General features: G+C 33.4%; 1 protein-coding gene across 1 annotated transcript; it reads right to left on the bottom strand.

Annotated features, from left to right (window-relative positions):
• Positions 1–615: 615 nt before the first annotated feature.
• On the bottom strand, positions 616–960 carry LOC131857891 (blue copper protein-like). Its single transcript, XM_059210669.1, has one exon. The coding sequence runs from the start codon at positions 958–960 to the stop codon at positions 616–618; it is 345 nt and encodes a 114-aa protein (XP_059066652.1).
• Positions 961–21738: the final 20778 nt, after the last annotated feature.

Here is a 21738-nt window from a genome sequence, read left to right as displayed (position 1 = left end):
TATATAGATAGGTTGATAGTAACTTTTCTCGCCAGCTAAAACTTTCCATTCAATACTCTGCCCATCTTACTCATGCAATCATTTCCTCCTTCCAATGGACAACAATTCTTTCTTGCTTGTTCTACAACAAAAAATTGTATGATGGGGATAAGGAAAAAAGTGATGACATACTTTCTCAAAGGAAAAATGTTTTAAGGAAATTATATTTTCTCAAGCAATAATCATGGAGTTGATGTAGAGATAAAATACATGACACACATGTGACAATGATGTATCAAACAGTAAAAAAGTTTGATAATTATTTTACTATTGTATGCTCTTTGAATTGAATTATATTCCAAGTCAAATTATTGTTGTTAAAATTGATGTAAAAGATTACTAAAAGTATAAATCTTTAATCATTTAGATCATAGACATTAGTTAAATTCTAAGAAAGTTAACTTCATGATGAGACATTTAAAATTTTAAATGCTAAAATAAATTGTCATATTGTCAAAACACATACTATACCATGTGATTTAATGATAGACAAAGAAATGAAAAAAATGACACATCATGACTATGGAAGACTTCGGGAGTGGGTGAATGAAAATTTAAAATTAAAGCAATTTGAACTTAAAAGAAATTAGAAGATAGAGCAGCAGTTGGCCAATTTTCTTCTGAATCTCCACTCCAGTCCGATGATTCTGGTGCAGGTGCTGGTGCAGGTGAAGATGAGGATTCATCAGTCACTGTTATTTTGAACTTCATAGCGTTTTCGCAATGCTGCCCCACTCCACAGATGAACCATATATTCCCACTTTTCTCAATTTCTAGCTTGTCATGCCCGCTCTCAAGCTTTAAACCTGAAGCGATGGGTTCTTTAACACAGTTTGCAAATGACGACCCATTTAACACAGTTTGCACAATAAAACGGGCATTAATTTTCATGAAAGGATCAATGCCAGTACAGAAGTTCATGTTCATGATAAAAAAATTTACAGCAAGGTATATGTATATAGTGAAATTGGAGAGGGATGAAACTACCGAGTATGTCTTTAACGTGGAATTGTTTGTCTTGTGCCCAGGCCTGGTAGTCAAAGCCAAGTGTCCACCCCTTCTCGTCGCCCACTGTGAAAACGTTGCCAGCATTGACGGGGCGAAAAATCATAATCATCAGAGTTAGAGAGACCAACGCTGTGAGAGAAATCAGACTTTTGGTTGCCTTTTACAACCTGCTGCCTGCGAGTAATGACAATAAAACCGGCCCCGGCCGGAGTGCCGAATGGAAGATAGCAGAACGAATCTCCTTCAGTTGATACGTAAAACCAAAACGAATTGGTAAACAAGCTAACTTCTAAAAGATTTCAGGCGTCTCTTATCCCCTGCCGCGGGACAAACAAATGCATATAATCCATCGATTAGCGATTTACTTTAATATTATGGTTTTTACTTTTCCTAAAAATGAAAAAGATTAAATTAAAAATTGTTACGTTAATTTTCTGTATTTTATAATACAATTTTTTATTAAGTGGTGGATGGTTGGACATTATTTTAGATCTATAGTTAAGTATGTACATAATTATCGTTACTTGGAAAATGGTGTTATTTTTGAAAAATCCACACACTGAATTCTTTTTTTAAGTTTCAATATAGATCTTTATGAATAAATTGTTTTCTACTTGTCAATTTTAAATTATTAAAATAAAGTGCATTTGAAGTATCTTATTTTGGATGGTCTTATAATTTGTAAAAAAATGTTTGTATGTTTTATTTCTCCAACAAATTTTTTTATTTTTATTTTGGGTAACATTATTCTTCAGTTATTCAAATTTTCACTATTGATGATGTTGAAAATACTATTATATGATTATATATTTGTTATGGAGATTATAATTTATAAATTTTATGCTAAGTTAATAGATACATTAGTCTTTTGTTTGGTGTACATTTACTATATCTGTTTGATGACATGTTGGTAATAATTTACAAAGATTTTGTTTAAAAGATTAATAATAGAACTTGTTAAAGGAAGGAATAAAATTTATAGTTATTCTCAAGCATTATATTGTTGATGGTTTAATATGCAATCTAAAGCATAGAAATCTCCGGTTTGTTAAAAAAAAGTAATCATCTCACTATTTTTAGTAGAAGTATTTAAAGAATAATAATATGTATATGATGAATTCAATCCATAGATAATGATAAAGTTACATAAAATTTGTGTCGAAAAGCGAAAAGTCAATTTTCTACCATTATTATTAAAATGTTAACTTGACATGTAAAATATCATTGTATTATACTCTAATAAAGTATGATACTATGATACTATTGTTAGTTGTAACAGATTTTTTGTTTATAGATAACTCAAAAACATGGATGATAGTAGAACCAAGACAACGTATACATCTTTTCATTATAGTTTATATTTTATTATGACTTAATTTTTAGTTCATTTTCTACTAATGTAGACAATAAAATTTAATATTATTATCATTCCCGACATCTAGAGTACCTCAATTTTTTTTATGTATAAATATAATCTATATTTTTGTAGAAATGTACTATGTATCTCACCCATTGAATTACAATCTTCCATTCTGAATATTTTTAACATCTCTCTTATAGACTTGGTTTGAGAGATAAAAATACCTTCTCATGACTGTTAAATTTGAAGTCCAAAAAAGTATGACAACTTGTGCCCAGCATGGACATTTTAAAATTCTATTTCATGTTTGCAATGAACTCCTTGCACATGTCTACACTATTACCATTTCTATTCTCATTACAAGTGTTAGTAAGCTCATGAACCTTAACATTAACACTTTCCATAATCTTATATAGCCTTTTATTGAAACACCTATAAGCCTTACTTTAGAAGAATAACCCAAGGAAGTGCCTTCATATAATATAGGATCACACTTAGCTAGATTATCATAATCTCTTTTGATAAAACATGGGCTACCAAAGATTTTGAAATACTTAATTGTAGTCGGTTTACCTTTCCAAATCTAATAAGGAGTTTTGTTGTATTTTTTCTCACAGCAAACTTTTATTTTGGATATACACAACTTTATGAACAACTTCTCTTGAAAAAGAATCACTAACCTTGGCCTCATTCATCATACTACGAGCCATTTATTGAACTATTTTATTCTTACTTTCAACAACACCATTTTGTTGAGGTGTTTTGGGTGCTAAAACCTGTATCTTTGGTCTATATTTCCCACAAAAACTCACAAACTCATTAGATGTGAATTAACAAACATTTTTTAGAATATAAACATTCAATTCTCAAATCCATTTCATTTTGAGTTAAAGCCTTAAATTTATCAAGAGCTTCAACCTTTTCTTTCAAGAAAGTCACTTATGTTATACAAGTAAAGTCATCTATCAAAAGCATAAAAAAAATTTCACCTTATAGACCCGTTGTCGTATAAGGTCTGCATAGATCTGTATGGACTAATTCAAGTTGTTTTTTGTAGGATAATTATTTAGACTTAAAGTTCGTTTTAGTTTTCTTCCCCATCTAAAAATTTCTAGAAACAATATCATCTGGTTTGTCAAGCTAAGCCATGTCTCTTATATCTTCTTTCTTGTTGATTTGAATCAGATTATCAAAGTTCATGTTCTGAAGCCTCTTATGTCACAACCATGTTTCATCAAGTTGACTGAAGCAACACTTTTCACCATTACAATCATCAATAATATAAAGATTATTTTCTTCTCTTATTGCATTTGCAATGTGTTTTTCACCTTTACTTATGATATAACAATTTGAATTAAAAGCAAGATCATAACCTTGATCTTACAACTCACTGCCACTTAACAGGTTATGTTTCAATCCTTCGACATAAAGAATATTTTCTACCTTAGTTTCTGCATCAGTCAAAATAAGAATGCCTATACATGCAACTTTCATTGAGGAGTTACCTCCAAATCTAACTCTACCTCCATTCATTCTTCTAAGAATAAGAAATTTACTCTTGTCACCCATCATGTGCTTGGAAAAACCACTATCAATATACCAAATATATTTCTCATTTCATGCTAAAAGGCAGTTTGCACAACTAAAGATATTGCTAAACTTGGCGTATCCTTTTTCCTCTAGACTTTGAGATTCTCCTTTGTGTTCCCTTTAGCATCCACCTTCTAAAATGAGTTTGTCAAAATATTTTTACAAAATTTTGTAGAATGACCAAGGTTATTGCAATTATAGAAAACAAATTTATAATACCTCAGGGTAGAAAAAGGATTTTGATTCACAAAATTAATTTTTTTTCTAGCAAATTTTCTACAATTTATACCCTTGCAACAAAAATAGTTGAAAAAGAAACAGTTACAATGAAAGTAAGCATTATCGTATCTAGTCATATGAACTTTTCTAGAGCATTAGAAACCTTGTTGAAGTTACCAATTTTGTTATTAGGAATAAAACTAGCATTAGGCTTCTATTGTTCACCTCCAATGGATTTAGAACATTGATATTCATCATGGCCAACTCCACTCTTATCAAGAGATTTCTTTTGATGGCTCAAAAAACCATCCAAAGTCATAGAATTATTCTATAAAGTTTTTCCAACTTTTGCAAAAAGACTACTTTAGTTTCAAGTTTTTCACAAACAAGTTCCTAGTCCTTCAGTTGTTTTATACCATCTTCTTCAAGGTTTTTGGCTTCTTCAAGATGCACTTTTAGATCCTCAATAAGGTTTTCAGCAACCTCTAATGTACTGGTTTTTTCAAAAATCTTGTTACTTTCTTCTTGTACCTACACTTTCAAACTTTGTTTCTTATTTCTAAGATTTTTTATTTCATTTAGAGCATTAAAAGGTTCTTGTTCCAAATAATCCTAAACTTCTTTATCAATCTTAGATAGCATTTCTTCTATAGCCATAAAAATAACTTCATTATTTAGAGATTCTCCTTCACTAGCTTCTGATGAACTGTTTTCCTCTTTTTAATAGAGACTTATTTTTGAGAGGCAAAAATCATTGCCTTTCTTAAAAAAATTCTTCTTGATGTTTTTATGATCATTTTCATAATTGTTGTACTCCTCCTTGTTATAAGGACATTTTGAAGCAAAATGCCCTTTGTTTCCAAAGTGAAAACAAGTTAAAGACAACTTGCCTTTAAACTTATGAGAACTCTTCCTATATTTTCTTGCAAAATGAGATTCTTCACCATTATTTTCTTCCTCTGAATTGTCACTAGATGTAGGACTTTTCTCTTTACCCTTCTTCAATAACTTGAAGGTAGTCTCTCTTTTAGAAGATGCTTCAATACTTGTCCTCATTTCATAACCTCTTAGGATCCTATGTTACTTATCCAGAATAAGCTTATCTAGCTCAACAATCTCTTCAATCATTGAAACTTTGGCATCGAATCTTAAGGGCAGCGATCTTACGATCTATGGAATAACTACTTTATGATCCAATTTTTCTCCAAAACCTTTCAAACCATCACCACGACATCTACTCTATTTAAATATGATTCTATTCTCTCATCATCTCTCATTTTGAGACCTTCAAAAATACTCAATGGGTTTGAAGTTTTGCATTTTTAACCTTTTCAACACCTTCATAGCCATTTTGTAATTTTTCCCACATAGCTTGGGTTGACTCGCAATGCATGACCTTGACAAACTCTGATGTAGACAACCTACATAAAATTGAATTCATATCCTTGCCATTATTTTTAAAAGCCTTCTTTCCATCAGGATCAATAGGTGGTTGAGAGGAAGGAGTATACCCATTAACCAAACTCATATAAAAATCAAAACTTCGAGACATGTTATATGTTTTCTTTTGAACACTCAAAAAGGCATAGTTTAACCCATCAAACAAGGAAACTCGACTGGTTGTTACACCTTATAGGGGATTCATATTGAACAAATAGGATCAAATCTCTAGGCTTTGAAGCTTTGATAGAAGATTACTGGCTCAAGTATCAATTGAGATTCTAAACAAAAATATTGAGAGGGAGGGTGGTGAATCAATATTTTAATATCCACAAAACAAATATAACCCACAAAAGCGACTCATAACAAACTGAGATGACACAAGGATTATCTTGTGGAAAACCCTTCGAGATAAAGAACCATGGTACAAATAACCTCCATTAAAATTGAAAGGGTTCCAACCTAAAATTACAAAAAGAGCACCGAATCTTGAACGAGCAACTACTCTAAACTCTAGAGGATTTAACCTCTAACTGAGTACCAACTCTACAATGACCATTTTAAAATTTTAGAATATTACATGAGTGATATCAATGTTTTATACTGAAGTGTATAAAACAACTAACATACAATTTTTAAAAAACCACCTCTTACAAATTATGCCTTTTAGTCATATCCATCAAATCAACATCACCTACAACTTACAAAGATTTGATCATCTCATACAGTGAATGTATATGTGATAATATTCGTGATTCTTTCATCAAAAGTTCATCAATTCAAGTTGTCTCACTCACTGGTAAATACTTGAATCAAAACAGTTTTCCATTAAAAATTTCAAAGCATAGCCTATGCCAGCACACAGACTATTAACAGAAGATTATATCAATTTTTATCACACAATTTTGAGTGCTTAAGAAATTCTTGGAAAACAGAAGAAGTCAATCATATAAAAAAACACTCCCATTTTTTACACACAAACAAACCACCTTAAAATCACACCCAATCCTTTTTTTCCTCAAAGAAAACAAGAAAAGGATGAAAAGAAAAAAACAGTCACTTACTCGATACCACCATACCCATGTTTCGGTTGACAAGTTCTCTAAAAAAAATTTATCTACAATAATCTTTAACTTCCGCCCCAGAGGTTTTTATGAGAAGGCATTAAAAAATAAAAATGAGTACCAAGTTAGACTTAAGTCGACACCTTAGCATTTCTAAAACTACCGTCAACCTTCATATTATAGAGTTTTCACAATGCTACCCCACTCCACAAATGAACCATATATTCCCACTTTTCTTAATTTCTAGCTTGTCCTGCCCGTTGTCAAGCTTTAAACCTCAAAAGATGGGTTCTTTAACACAGTTTGCAAATGACGACCCATTTACAACTAGCACGTTGTGAATACCCTTTGGGTAGTTGAACACTGTAAGACATAATAAAACGGGCATTAATTTTCATGAAAGGATCAATGGCAATACAGACGTTCATGTTAAAGAAAAACATTACAGAAAAGTATATGTATACAGTGAAATTGGAGAGAGATGAAACTACTGAGTATATCTCCAACATGGAACTGTTTGTCTTGTGCCCAGGCCTGGTAGTCGAAGCCAAGTGTCCATCCCTTCTCGTCGCCCACTGTGAAAAAGTTGGCAGCATTGACGGGGTCACAGATCATAATCCTCAATGTTAGAGAGGCCAACGCTGTGAGAGAAATCAGACATTTGGTTGCCATTGATTTCTGCTTTGAAAGCCTTCTCAATTGATCAGAATGTTTTTCAGAGGCTGAAGATGGATGGGAAGGAGTGGGTGTGCATGTCTATATATTCAACCTGCTGCCTGTGAGTAATGACAATAAAACCAGTGTCGACCGCAGTGCCGAATGGAAGATAGCAGAAAGAATCTCCTCCAGTTGGGAAGTGGGAACAAACCATAGAGTTTGAGTCCCTCTCCTTTGTGTGCTTCTCTTGTAAGAAAGTCGGACATTGGGCTAAAGCTCGCCCAAGTAACCCTAAAAATGTCTAGAAGCCTAACAATCATGTTAAACATATATGGAAAGATAAGACTAACAAAAATGAGGACAATAGAGCGGAAGGAGGAAGTGGACTTCCTAGTAATCTAAAAGATATAACAAAAGATGATAGGAAAACTAGTCCTTTCAAGGTTACTCTTCAGAAGGAACATAGAAAGAATGAAGATAATGTATTTGAGATCAAAACAGTCAATGGATTTCAAGTTCTATAGATTCAAGAGGAAGAGGAAGAGAATGTAACCATAGAAGAAATTCTTGAAGAGGGTGAAATTGATGATATTAATGAATCCAAATATGAGGCCCTACAAGATTCAGAAATGAAAAGTAATAAAGCTTGTCCAAATGACTTTCAAGGTCCACAAGTTATTGTTGAAAAAAAGAACAACTTCGGATCACCTTAGGTTAACATTAATTCTCTATTTCAGAGTGTTGGAACTGAGTTGCCCACCTCCTCTCAGAGAGTTGGAGAACCATGGAATAATAAGCAATCTGCTCATAAAGATGAAGATAATGAAGAGATAATAGGGGTGGGAAAAAAGAAAAACAAGAAGACAGACTGCTCTAATGGGGTTAAAACTAGGACCAGAGCTAAGGCGGATATTGGTCTTTCCAAATCCCCGTAGTGATGTAAAACCATGAAGTGGCACAGGGACCAGGAGAGCAAACAAAACATAGCTGATGGAAGGCAGTGAACCATTCAGGAATCCTGCTCCCAGGTTTCCAAATGAAGGTAATATCCTGGAACATACATGGCCTAAATGGTCTTATAAATAGGATGTTTTAAGGAATATTATTAGAGATCATAAGCCGGATATCATCTTGGTTCAAGAAACCAAAATGAGTAAGGAAAAAGTTGAAAATTTAAAATTCTTCAAACAGGGAGGAGTTTGTGGTAGTAGCTCGAATGGGGCATCAGGTGGGGTGGCTATATTCTGGAACAAGAAAACTATTCATGGAGATCTGATTGATGAAGTTGGTAATATCATCTCTATGAAAGTAAAATGTATTACTGAAGGAAAGGAATGGGTGGTTACCAACATTTATGCCCCAAATTCTAAAGCTGCTAGGAGTAAATTTTGGGACAAAATCTAGTAGAAAAGAGATTTTTTCTCTCATGATAGTTGGCTGTTGATGGGAGATTTCAATACCCCTTTGCAAGGAATTGACAAATTTGGAAGAACTCAAGCTCAACTGGATAGCAGGACTAACCTGATGGACTTCATCAATGCCAATGTCTTGATTGATGTTGATCTTACTAGAGCTTTCTACACTTGGTCTAATCGAAGGGATGGAGGAGACCTCATTCAAGTAAGGCTTGATAGATCCCTTATCACTCATGACTAGATCCTTAAGCATAGATGTTCTTTGTCTGTTATTAACAGAATTGGTTCAGATCATTATCCCATTTCTTTTGTTGCTGAGTTTGTTAAGAGCAATCGATGTTTTCTTTTTCGGTTTGAGAAAATATGGATTTCACACCCCTCTTTGGAAAATTCCATTGCCAATTGGTGTAATATTAATGTGGATGGATCCGCCATGTTCAAAGTTGCTAAAACTAAGAAATATCAAAGATAACATCAAGATATGGAATAAGAAGGTTTTTGGAGATATTTTTCAATCCAAAAGAAAGCTGAAGGAGGAATTAGAACATATTCAAAACTCTATTCAGAAAGATGGATATAATAAGGTTCCCAAGGCCAAGGAAGATGACATTCTAGTCAAACCTCACAACACTATATCCAAGGAAGAAATCTACTGGAGACAGAGATCTAGGGCTATTTGGTTGGAAGCTAGGGATAGAAACACTAAATTCTTTCAAATGACTTCTATGAAGCATAAAGCCGCCAACAGAATATCTAGATTAATTGTTGATGACAAAATCCTTCTTAAAGATGATGACATTGGGGATGAAGTTGTTAGGTTCCTCTCTAACCTCCTTACTGGTAGTAAGGATATTGACATTGCTAAGCAACAAGACCGAGTTGATAACATTCCTAAGATTATTGAACCTCACCAGAATAAGACATTATCTGCTATCCCTACTATTGATGAAATTAAAAAAAGTTGTTTTTTCTTTTCAAGGGGATAAGGCTTCGGGCCCAGATGGTTTTCCCATGTTTTTCTTCTAGGAATATTGGCATATTGTTGGGAAAGATACAGTCAATGCTATCAAAGAATTCTTTGGGTCCAGAAGAATCCTTAAGGAAATCAGTTCTACTTTTATTGCTCTAATTTTTAAGGTGGTTGGGGTTGATTCTATGGGAAAGTTTAGGCCAATAAGTCTTTGTAATTCCTTTTACAAGATCATTTCAAAAGTAATGACTTCCAGACTATTGGTTGTTCTCCCCTTTGTCATCTCTAAGGAGAAAAAAAGATTTCTCCCTAGTAGGTAGATTTTGGATTCTATTATTCTTGTGCATGAGAACATCCATTCTCTTAATGCTACAAACAAAGAAGGGTGCTTGATAAAATTGGATTTGGCAAAAGTCTATGATAGAGTGGAATGGAAGATTCTTTTCAGGGTTATGGAGGCCTTTGGATTTGATGAGAAGGTTATTAAAGTTACAAGAGAATTGATATCTACTCCAAATTTTTCTATTCTTATTAATGGGTCTTCGTCTAGAGTTTTTAAATCTTCTAGTGGACTCAGGGAAGGAGACCCTATTTCTCCTATTTTTTTTACAATCTTGGTGGAGAGTATGAGCAAACTGATTCAAAAATTGAAAGTAAATAAAACCATCAAAGGATTACAACCCTCCTCTGCTAATGTGTCCTGTACTCACCAATAGCTTGTTGATAACACAATTTTAATGGGATATTCTTTTGTTGGTGAGGCTATTGCTTTCAAAGGTTCTCTTAGCTCTTATTCTTTGGCTACTAGTTAGCAAGTTAATTGGGAGAAGTCTATTATTTATTTCATAAATATCCCTATTATGAGGCAGTAGAGAATTGCTAACATCATTGGTTGGAAGGTAGAGATGCTCCCCTCTACTTATTTGGGTCTCCCTTTGGGTTTTGTTCCCCCAAACTCCTTTTGGAACTTGTTAATTGAAAAACTCAACAAGAAATTGGCAAGTTGGAAAGGATCCATTCTATCTCAAGTTGGTAAGCTTCAGCTTCTTCAAGCTACTCTTCAGAATCTTCTTGTCTATGCTCTTAGCTTGTTTAGTATACCGGCTAAATTTGTTGAAGCTTTAGAGAGGATTCAAAAAAGATTTCTTTGGTCAGGGGTAGAAGACAAGAAAAGGATAGCCTTGGTTTCCTGGGAAAAAGTTTGTAATCTTAAGTGCAAGGGGGGATTAGGTATTAAAGTTCTTAAAACTTTTAACAAAGCCTTGCTTGCTAAATAGATATGGAGGGCTGATGGCATTAAGAAAGATTGGAGTAAGGTGTGGTTTGATAGATATATTCATAACCAACCACTTCATTCTCTTCTCTAATCTGAAGATATCCCTGTCGGGTCTTTCATATGGAATAGTATACTCAAAGCGATAAAAGTTGCTAAAGATGGAGCTAGATGGGTCCTTGGCAAAGGTGACAAAATTAGGTTCTGGGAGAATGTTTGGATTAAAGATGAACCTCTCTTTAATCAGGATTGCAGCCAATTCATTGATGAATGCAAAGGGAGGTATGTGTCTATGGTTTGTAAATACTGGAAGGAAAATAAATGGGTGAGGCTTGATGTTATTTATAGTGGTTTTTCGCTGCTCCAGTAGGATCTGCTATCCTTTTTTGTTAGTAAAGATTCTGATGATGTGTTTCTTTAGAAGAGCAATCCCAGGGGTAACTTCACTGTTACCTCTGCTTATAAAAAAACTATTACTCAGGTCTGCAACCCAATATGGAGTAAAATCTGGAATAGATTTCTCATTACTAAAGGTAACATGTTTTCTTGGCTCAGAGCTCACAACAATATTCTCACCATTGATAACTTGGCTCGTAGAGGTTTCATGTTTCCTAATAGGTGTTTTCATTTCCCAAACTCTAAGGGAAGTAACAAGGTTGTTGACTTATTAGCTAGTGAGGGGGTTTATTTAGAGGAGGACACGAAACATATTGGAGAAGCCTCTTATAAGAAGGATGTTCGGGTGCAATTATTATTTGATCGAGTCCATGGTACAAGTTAAGTTTATCATTACTTTTCTGGGTCTGTATATCAAAGACAAATATTGGAGTTATGTGAAGTGTCAGCTAATGATCATTTTTAGGCATTATTATTATGATACTCGGTGTGACTGGGCTAATCATATTAAGTGTTGGTTCATTTTGAATTTTTTTAAAGGCCTTTTGAAAAACAAGGAAACTACCCTATTTTTTGATTCCAGCATTTTGTTCCAGAGTCTGAGCTTAAGTCCTGGTGTTCAATATTTGAGTATCTCATCCTCTGTTGAAGGCTTCAACTTGAATTACAACATGGGAGGCAATCTTAATTGAAATGAGCCATCTAGCTATGATAATTGGAAAAGCGAATGGAAAATTTGGCGGAGGCTGCACAAACATGGTTTCACAGACTACATGAAAAAATTTCATGGTAGTAAAAAATCGGTCTCTCATGGTTTCGCCAAGGGATGGAGCAATAACAAAGTCACTCTGTTTGGGCAGATTTGGAAGCTGGATGAAGATTTGGTGGTAGAGGTTATAGGTTTACAGATGGAAGGCACCAAATTTTACAAAGACCGAAAGTTATCGATGGAAGCCATCAAGAACTTCCCTAGAAGTGATGAAGAGAGGGTTCAGATCGCCAAGAAGGACAATGTATCATACTATCTCCCTCATCAGCTAAATCCCTTCTAGCAGAAGATGTTAAGGGTTTTAATGAAATACTTAACAGCTGATGGTAGGTTTTTGAAGGTTTATAATTGTCATTTTGTTATTCTAAACCATTTATGCCATGGTTTTAAGATCTCTCTGCCTTTCTATTTAGCTCCTTCCCTGAATGATAGCTTGGCCAACCATGCCAAAAAACCAAAATCCTATCCCATAGCTCACCAAGGTCTCATAATTTTTATTTATGAGCATATGAAGATTAAAGCTAGGGTTAATAGGGAAGATCCTTTGGTGGCAAATGCCCACATTTTAGAATGTCATGATGGTTCTGAGTATGACGAAGATTCGTCTAACATTCCACTTCATAAGAAATGGAGGGTTGGTGATGGAGATAAAGATGACACAGATGTAAATGCTAGTTCAGAGGAGGAAAAGGGGAAGGCGGTTGATAATGAAGTGAAGAGTGAGAAGAAAGAGGCTAAGGGAGAGGAGGAGAAGGTGCAAAGAAAAGAGTATGTTGAAGAGCCAGAATCAAACCCTATTGTCTCGGATAGTAGGAATGAAGCTCAACACGCTATGGAGGAAGTTAACCCTAGGTCTGTGAGCTTTGCTCAGGGTATGGAAACAACGGATTCCATTTTAAACATTGCCAAAAAAGCACTCTGGAATTTTTCAATTTCCAGAAATGGGTGACTGAAAATATCTCCAGTATTCAGAATAAACATAGAGATTTGGATTATAAGATTCAAAATTTGATTAATAATACCAATATAGGTAAAGAGGATGTACAGGTTGACACCAATGAGGTAGATGATGAAAAATAAATGTAGGATTGGATGGAAAAAGAAATGATTAAGGGAGACTTGAAGCATCTTGAAGATGTGATCAGAACCATCAAAGATAAGGGAGAGGTTGATAATAGAATTAGTATCAATCGGATTACTAAAATTGAGAAGGCCTTGAAGAAATTTATGGAGCATAGCCTTGAGGTTTTGAAGGTCTTATCTCAAAATATGAACGCCCTGGTTGATTGTCTGGAGAAGAACAAGCACAACAAAGAGATGGTGATCATTGATGATGTGCCGACCACCAGTTCTTCTCCTCAATCCTCCAGACAAAGAACAAGGCAGACTACCAGCAATCTGGAGATGAAGACTAAAGACACCCATCAAAAGTAGGATAACAAAGACCTGAGAGAAGCTGCTAAGGCTATGATGATGTTGGTTAAGGATGTGAAAGATTATATAATTTTTTTTATCTAATATGTAATCTGGTCTTTGGTTGCCAGTCTCTCCCTAGATTTTTGCTGTCCTTTTCCTTAGCTATTGTTTTCTCTGTTGGTCTTTTGCAGCTTTTCTTCCAATGTCTTGTTATCTCTAGTTTCTTTCATGCTTATCTTCTCATTATGTAAGTGAGTTTTGGGTCCCTTAAAACCTCATTTTCCTTAATCAAAAACATTATTCATGATGTTTATATATTTGTTATGGAAATTACAATTTACAAATATTATACTAAGTTAATAGATATATTAGTCTTTTGTTCGGTGTACATTTACTATATCTATTTGACAACATGTTAGTAATAATTTAGAAAGATTTTGTTTAAAAGAATAATAATTGAACTTGTTATAGGAAGTAATAAAATTTATAGTTATTCTCAAGCATTATTTTGTTGATGGTTTAACATGTGATCTAAAGCATACAAATCTTTGGTTAGTTAAAGAAATTTAATCATCTCACTATTTTAAGTAGAAATAGTAAAAGAATAATAATATGCATATGATGAATTCAATCCATAGATAATGATCAAGTTACATAAAATTTGTATCAAAAAACAAAAAGCCAATTTTCTACCATTATTATTAAAACGTTAACTTGACATTTAAAATAACATTATATTATACTCTAATAAAGTTTGATACTATTGTTAGTTGTAAAAGAGTTTTTGTTCATAGGTAACTCAAAAACATGGATGATGGTAGAACCAAGACAATGTATACATCTTTTTATTATAGTTTTTAGTTTATTTTATTTTATTTTTTTGATAGGTAATGGGCCAAAGCCAATAAGGTGTACATACCCGACCCCCTTTGTGGTATTTGAACTTGTGACCTTTATTTCAAGAGTACAAGTTTTTGTGTTATGTCTAGATATAACCTCTATTTTTGTAGCAAGATATTATGTAGCTCACCCATTGAATGAAGCTTAAGCATTGAAATAACATTTGTAGTGCCATAAATTTTATCTTACAATTTCACAGTCATTTGGGGCTCACTCTGGTTGTTTTCCCTGATCTCCTAATTTATGATTGGTTGTTCGCAATCAATGGCCTGATTGGAAATCCCAACACAATCTCAAGCTCAAGTTTTAGATTCTAATTCCAAAAGCTAGGACTATTGTGCCTAGCTCCTTATTCTTCCTACACCATCGCACCTAATACCATAGTCTAGTAAAAATTAGCCTAAATTTGAATCCTTAATCATTAGAAAATTGTAGAGCAAGAAAGTGCTCCCTAATGTTGGCCTTCTTCAAAATTTGAAGACAAAACATGTGAGTTATGTATAAAGACAACTTACCCCCTCATTCAAACATCTCCTAATCTCTTCACATTAAGAAACATTTCAATTGAGTATTACAATCAAGCATCTTTACGACATTAGAGGATATATGTAAAGTTAGGCAATCAAGCATTAAGGTGTAAGAATAATGATAATGTATTTGTGTTCCTCCATGAATGAAGGCATGCATTAATTCCTATCAAGCAACATTAACCTATTGTGAGGCTTCAAGGAAAGATGTTAAAAAAATAGGTATTATTTGTGAATTCAACATTTTCTTTAATGTTTTTAGTATTTTCCCTACCAAATGGATCTCTTGTCAATTCAAGGAAAGATGTTTATAACAAAGGTACCCTTTTTCAATTCATCATTTTATTTAGGTTTTCACCCTCTACCCTCACAATCAAGCATTAAAGTTCATAAATCATTATCAAGTTTATGCTTTACTCCATGAAGGAAGGCATGTATTAACTACTATTATTTGTCAATTCATCATTTATTTTAAGGTTTTTAGCCTCTACCCAATAGGGGTAGTCTCTCTCACACCATATCATAGTTGTCAAGCTTTGACATACACAAGCCCCTATATAACACAACCTTTTTATCCTCTTTTTTGTGTGTAAATTTTAGATCTATCTATCCAGAGTTATGGAGTGGTAGAGAGAAAACTAAAAGCTATAGTTCTAAATTTTTAACAAGAAAAAACTTCTAGATTAATCTAATTAGTACATCTATTCAGCACTTCTCAACTAAATTTTTGAGGGAGTAATCTCCGAAACATCCTGATCCAAAATATGAAGTCTTAGCTAATGAAAACATATTTAGGACTAGGGTACCTAGCACAGTAGTCTAAATTTTTCAAACTCAAGATTTAATGACAAGTTCCTTTCTATATCTCATTTCTAGACTTGTACCTGTATGTTTTCTTTCTGGTCTATTTCCTTTTGTTTATGCTAAATCTTGTTGATTTCCTAAAATTTTACCAATTTCTTGCATCATTTCATATATGATCATATAAAAAAAAGAAAACAATTGTACAAAAGTTTTCAACTTTCATAAGGGATTGAAGTTGAGCATATTTGAGTGTTTTGCAATGAATGTAAGCATTGGAAATGATTCCTAGTTTTTTTTGTTTAAGTTGGTTAATTGATTTCCCTAACATTTAATTTTGGTTAACCCAGCACATTATACAAAATTTTTGATTTAGATATTTATATCTTATTTTAATTCCATAATGTTTTCAAATTTAGAAATTATTTTTGAAATTGATCCTGTATGTTCTTGCATTCATTTATTAATTATCATTCTCTTATCTCATGTTGCTTGAATGTATAGTTAACTGATCATTTTATTGGTATAATTTAATATCATTTGTTAGATACTTTCATTATCATTCACAATTATATAAAATTTATTGAAAGGATAAACCAATTTATTTGCCTTTTCCTTTATCCTTTCTTCTTTGTTTCCAATGAGGGATTGTGTGTTGTTCAAGGTTGTTATTATCTATGAGTTTAATAACTTTTTGTTCTACATCCAATATTCCTCTGACAATAAGTTAAAGACTTATTTCTGCTAAGCAACCTGGGTGAATCCTCTTATCTTAATCCAACACCTACATTTCCCAACATTATTGATAATCATTCCCTTCATACATCTCATGATGAGATTGACCCTTCAACACAAGTGTCTAATGAATAATTGGGGAAGATTGACAATAAATTGGATGATCTTCAACTCTTTATCATTCAAGAACAGTTCATTGGAAAGACAGCCTGTTGAATTGAGATTTGAAGGAAGTTGATTGAAGATGATGAACATGGCATGAAATTTCTACGTAGCATATCTCAGATACAAAGAAGAAAGAGTTTTCACAGTTTCATAGGTCAACACACTACGATGAGAAAGGTTGCTATGAAACCAGGACAAGAGAAATGCTTATTGCCATTTTGCAAGCATTGACATGACCATGATCTAGTCACTTGCGATATAGTGACAAAGGGGTCTCCAAAGAGAAGACAAAAGGTTACGTTGGTTCGTAGGTCAACACTTTGTGTTGACCAATCTATTTGCTCAGGTTGGTTCTCCTTTGTATTGGTGTCTCCTGAAGGTTGGTGTCTTTAAATTTATTGTATTCAATTAATCCATTTGTGAGGATGGATTTTGATAGTAGCTCCAAGAAGTATTTTGTCATCATGGTTTTTCCCATCTTGGGCTTTCCATGTATATCCTGGTGTTGTGTATTGTGTTATTGATTTTTTATTTCTTCTACATTATATGTTTAAATTCTTGTGAGCTTTAAAAAGTGGTTTTATAATTTCTAAAGAATACACTGATTCAATCACCCATCCTTTTTAGTGTATTTGTGTGTTGAATAATTGGTATCAAAGCCTAGTTCCTTGGTACAGGCTTAACCGCTTGAGGTAAATATTGGTCTTGAATACATTACTAGTAATGAGGAAGCTTAATCTAACAAGTCACAACTATTCAGTGGAATAGACTATGCTCTCTAGAAGATAAGAATGGAATCCTACATTTCCTCTCTTGGATTTGATATTTGGTAGTCAATTGTGACTGGGTATACATCTCCTACCATTTCTCCATCCACTCCAGATGAGAAGAAAGAATATGAGAACAATGCAAAAGCAAAGAATGCCATATTGTGTGGACTATCAAATTTAGAATTTGTTGAGGTAATGCACTGAAAAACTAAAAAGGAGATTTGTGACAAACTTCAGAGTATTTATTAAGGTGATGAAACAGTTAAGCAAGAAAAATGTAGACTTATAGAGCTTGGTTTGAAGTATTGAAGATGAAAAATGAAGATTGAATTGTAGAGTATTTTCACAAAGTTGATAACGTTGTCAATGCCATAAGAAGACTTGGTGAAGAGATTATAGATCCTCTTTCTCTGCGGCTACTAAGAATTGGTACAAAGCTAGATCCTCTAGCAGAAGCTTAACCACTTGAGGAGATCTGGGATGAGAGCTCAAGGTGTTATCTTTAAGAAGGACAATTTGAGAATTAATGGAAGTAACTATGCTATATGGAAGGACTATATGGAAATTCACTTGAAATATCTTGGAGAGGATTATGAGAAGATTAAAAAGAATGTCTATGTTGTTCCATAGAATGGACTATCTTTTGCCGATGAGGTTAAGGAAGAAGAAATTAATATTAGAGTGAAGGAAGAATTTCTTAGTTCCGTAACTAATTTTGAGATGATAAAGGTTATAGAACTTCAAAATGCACATGAGATCTTGGAGAAGCTTGATATTTTGTATGAAGGTGATAAATAGGTAAAAGTTGCTAAGTTGCAGAGTTTGAAAGGAAAGTGTGAGACATTGAAGATGGGAGATGATGATAATATACACTCTTTCATGTCTATGGTAAATGATCTTGTCCTAGGTATCAGATGTGTCGGTGGAACGATTCATGAAGATGAAAATGTTGGTAAGCTACTGAGATAAGCATTAGGTTGTTTCTATTGATGAGATCCCGAGTGTAACTACAATGATAAGAGACGTATTGGTCGGAAATGTTGTTGCATTTGAGCTAAGAAAATTTGGAGAATCACATGGAAATTCTAAGACAAAATTTAGAGCATCAACATTTATATCTGGTAAGCTAAAATATGATCCTGATAAGTGCAAGATATCCCGATATGAAAGAGAGATGGAAGAGAAAGAAAAAGAACTTGATGAGCTTGAAGAATTGATTGTCTAGAGATTTCCTAAACATGCTGGTAAGTATGATGGAAATTTTCTTTTGAAATGTTTCTCTTGGAATAAGATAGGATATTTTTCTTCTACATGCCCAAAGAGAATTGTCAAGTATGGCACACATGATAAGTTTAATAAGCATGATAGGAATGATAGATATGAGAACCATGAGAAGTATGATAAACCTTATAAGTCTAATTGGAAGTATAAGAAAAAAAAAAGAACTATTATTATGCTACAAATGAAGGTGTTACATATGAATAATCAGAAGTAGATCATGTAGTGTTTATTTCCATTAAAGAAGATAGACCTATACCTATTTATTCCACTAGCTAATCTACTAGGGAGAAAGCTTTAGCTGCTAAGGTGGAAGAGAAATATGAATGGGTAATAAAAAAAATGTTGTTCACATCATAGGACCAATGATAAAAGCAAATTTGTAAGTATGAAAAGGTATGACAGTGAAATAGTTATATTTTGAGATGGCAAAGCCTGTGTGATCCATGGGAGAGGTTCTATTTCTTTTGATGGTAGTAATAGCACTAATAATGTATTTTATGTTGAAGTTTTGAAGCATAATATTTTGAGTGTTGGAAAAATGGTTGATAAGAGATGCGGGAGCATCCTCAGTTCATGGGAATGTTCCATCAACCAAAAAATATTTTCCTTTATGTTTTTCTTTCTATTTGTAGTTTCAATATTTATTTTTGTGTGTACCAGATTTGGCTCACTAGATATTTTTGAGTTGGAATTTTCTTGAAGACTTGACCATCTATCTTATTTTCAAGTGGCATCACTTTTGGATATTTTTCTGGCAAGATATCACTGTCGGTTACCTTGATAGTTTCTTGTTACCGGTTGCTTGGACCTATTTACATATGTGATCTACCAGATCTCTTTTGTAGCTTATGGAGCCCTAAGAATTGATTCCAATGTTCCTTGGCATGTGGCTGACCTTTTCCCATGACTTACATTTCATAATTTTGATTTTTCCGAAGGATTTCTTTTATAGAGGCCGACCTTGTTGGTTTACACATTAGGTCTTGTTCTTTGGGTTTTGATAATTTTTCAGCTAATAGTATCCCCTTAGATTATATATATCATTGTAATTACACATTATAATATAACACAAGTATATATACTGAGAGTATATGATAGATCTTAAGATTTTAGGTCCTATTTGTGACCATTTTCTATACTTTGAGTATGTTGTAGTAAGCCTATGAGTCGATTTTCTATAACCTAGTTATTTTCGGTTGATTGTAATCATTTTTTGTGTTATATTTCAATCTGTTATGCATTGCCTCCATCATATCTTTTTTTTATGTTGTATTTACTCTTGCTAAATGGTTTAGACTACTCTCTTTGAGGTTACTTCTTACCGATTACTGCACCAAGTGGTATCAAAGTGATTTTTCATTTTGGTTGTCTAGAGAATTTTGTTTTAGGGTTGTAGACTATGGATCTAACCTACATCTATAGAGGATTCGTGAAAGATGGCCCAAAGAGGAAATAGGAATGGCGGAGCGCATGGTAATGCAGACCTTGTTGTAATGGAGATGTTGTGAGGGATAGCAACCCAGTTGGAAGCCATGGAGACAACACAAAGAAGAGGCCAACATATTGAAGATCTAAGTGAATATGAAGGAGAAGAATCCCTACTAGAACAAGTAAACCCACCGATGGTTGATTAGGATGAAGAGGGGTTTTTGAACATTTTGAGTAGGGTTAATACAAAACCATATTTTACCCCATGAAAATATGATGAAAAGTTATATTCCAATGAATTGATTGATTGGATCTCAGAGATAGAAAAGTGTTTTAATTTTGAGAACACTACAACAGAAAGGAAGGTATGATGAAAAAATAAGGATCCGGTCAACTACTGAGAGGGGAGTGAATCAGTGGATAGAAAAATTGATATTAACTTCACAAATCTAAAAAATGACCTCTCAAGTAAACTTAGAATTATCAATGCAATATCTCTGTCGGAATAAAACTGTCAAGATAAACCAGTTGACTATTTAAAACAAATAACAGTAAACAACTTGTAACTCACAAACTTCCAAATACTTTTACTGACATAAGTAAAAATTTATTACGTATTGTTGTTACCAGTTATCATAACTTATCAAAGTGAATTAAGTAGTTAAGGAATTCAATCATAAAAATATAACTACAAAAAAATTCACCACTTGACATAATATTTTTGACGTGGAAACTCAAATGGGAAAAACCATAGTGAAATGGGAATCACAAGATAACTATCTGAACTCATCTGAAGTTCACCCTGTTAGGAGCCAAGCTTGTTAAGGATTTTACAAAAAGTCATGTTAAGAAGAGAACCTATTAGGGACCACCCAGTTAAGGGATGGACTATAATGCCTTGTTAGAAGCAATACCCTATGAGGAATAACCTTTTTAAAGGATTTACAGTCCAGACCAATGGATCACCTTGTTAGAGGATTTTAAGAACACCAAGCTTATAAGAGCTTACCTGGTTAGGGGATTTAACTACTGTAATTGTTAGAAAACAGCATGAATTTGATGATCTGTTAGAATAGAACTTCACTTACTTGTTCAAATCCTTTTAATGCTCCTATCTACCTTTACTCAAACTGCAAATACATCATTCGATTCCGCAATAACACACTCAATTCCACTTTGCCAGCACTTAAACTAAAATAACTCGTTGACCTTTATACAACTCAATTAGGTTGGTAACAAAACAAAAACTTAATTCTCATAGAGATTACAAACAAGTCAGTTCAGATATGACCATTGGATTACACAACAATCTCTACAGATCATTCAAGAAAGCCTCAACCGCTCCTTGATCACTACTTCATCGAACTTAGTAACTCATCACGTGCTTTGCATTACATGCAATATACTTGCTCATTCACTATAAAAAAATATTTAACTGAATGCGCCAAAAACTATTTGAAACTTTCTTCATACATTATGCATATGTGTCATAATTATTTATGCTCATTACTAGAT

This window comes from Cryptomeria japonica, chromosome 8 (assembly GCF_030272615.1).
Source record: "Cryptomeria japonica chromosome 8, Sugi_1.0, whole genome shotgun sequence".
Lineage (NCBI taxonomy): Eukaryota > Viridiplantae > Streptophyta > Pinopsida > Cupressales > Cupressaceae > Cryptomeria > Cryptomeria japonica.
The sequence above is the reverse complement of the archived record's forward strand: the minus strand, read 5'-3'. Positions and strand labels throughout refer to the sequence as shown.

Bases quoted from the DNA above. Each gene is read 5' to 3' on its own strand.
- LOC131857891 (XM_059210669.1), bottom strand. From the start codon at position 960: ATGAACTTCTGTACTGGCATTGATCCTTTCATGAAAATTAATGCCCGT.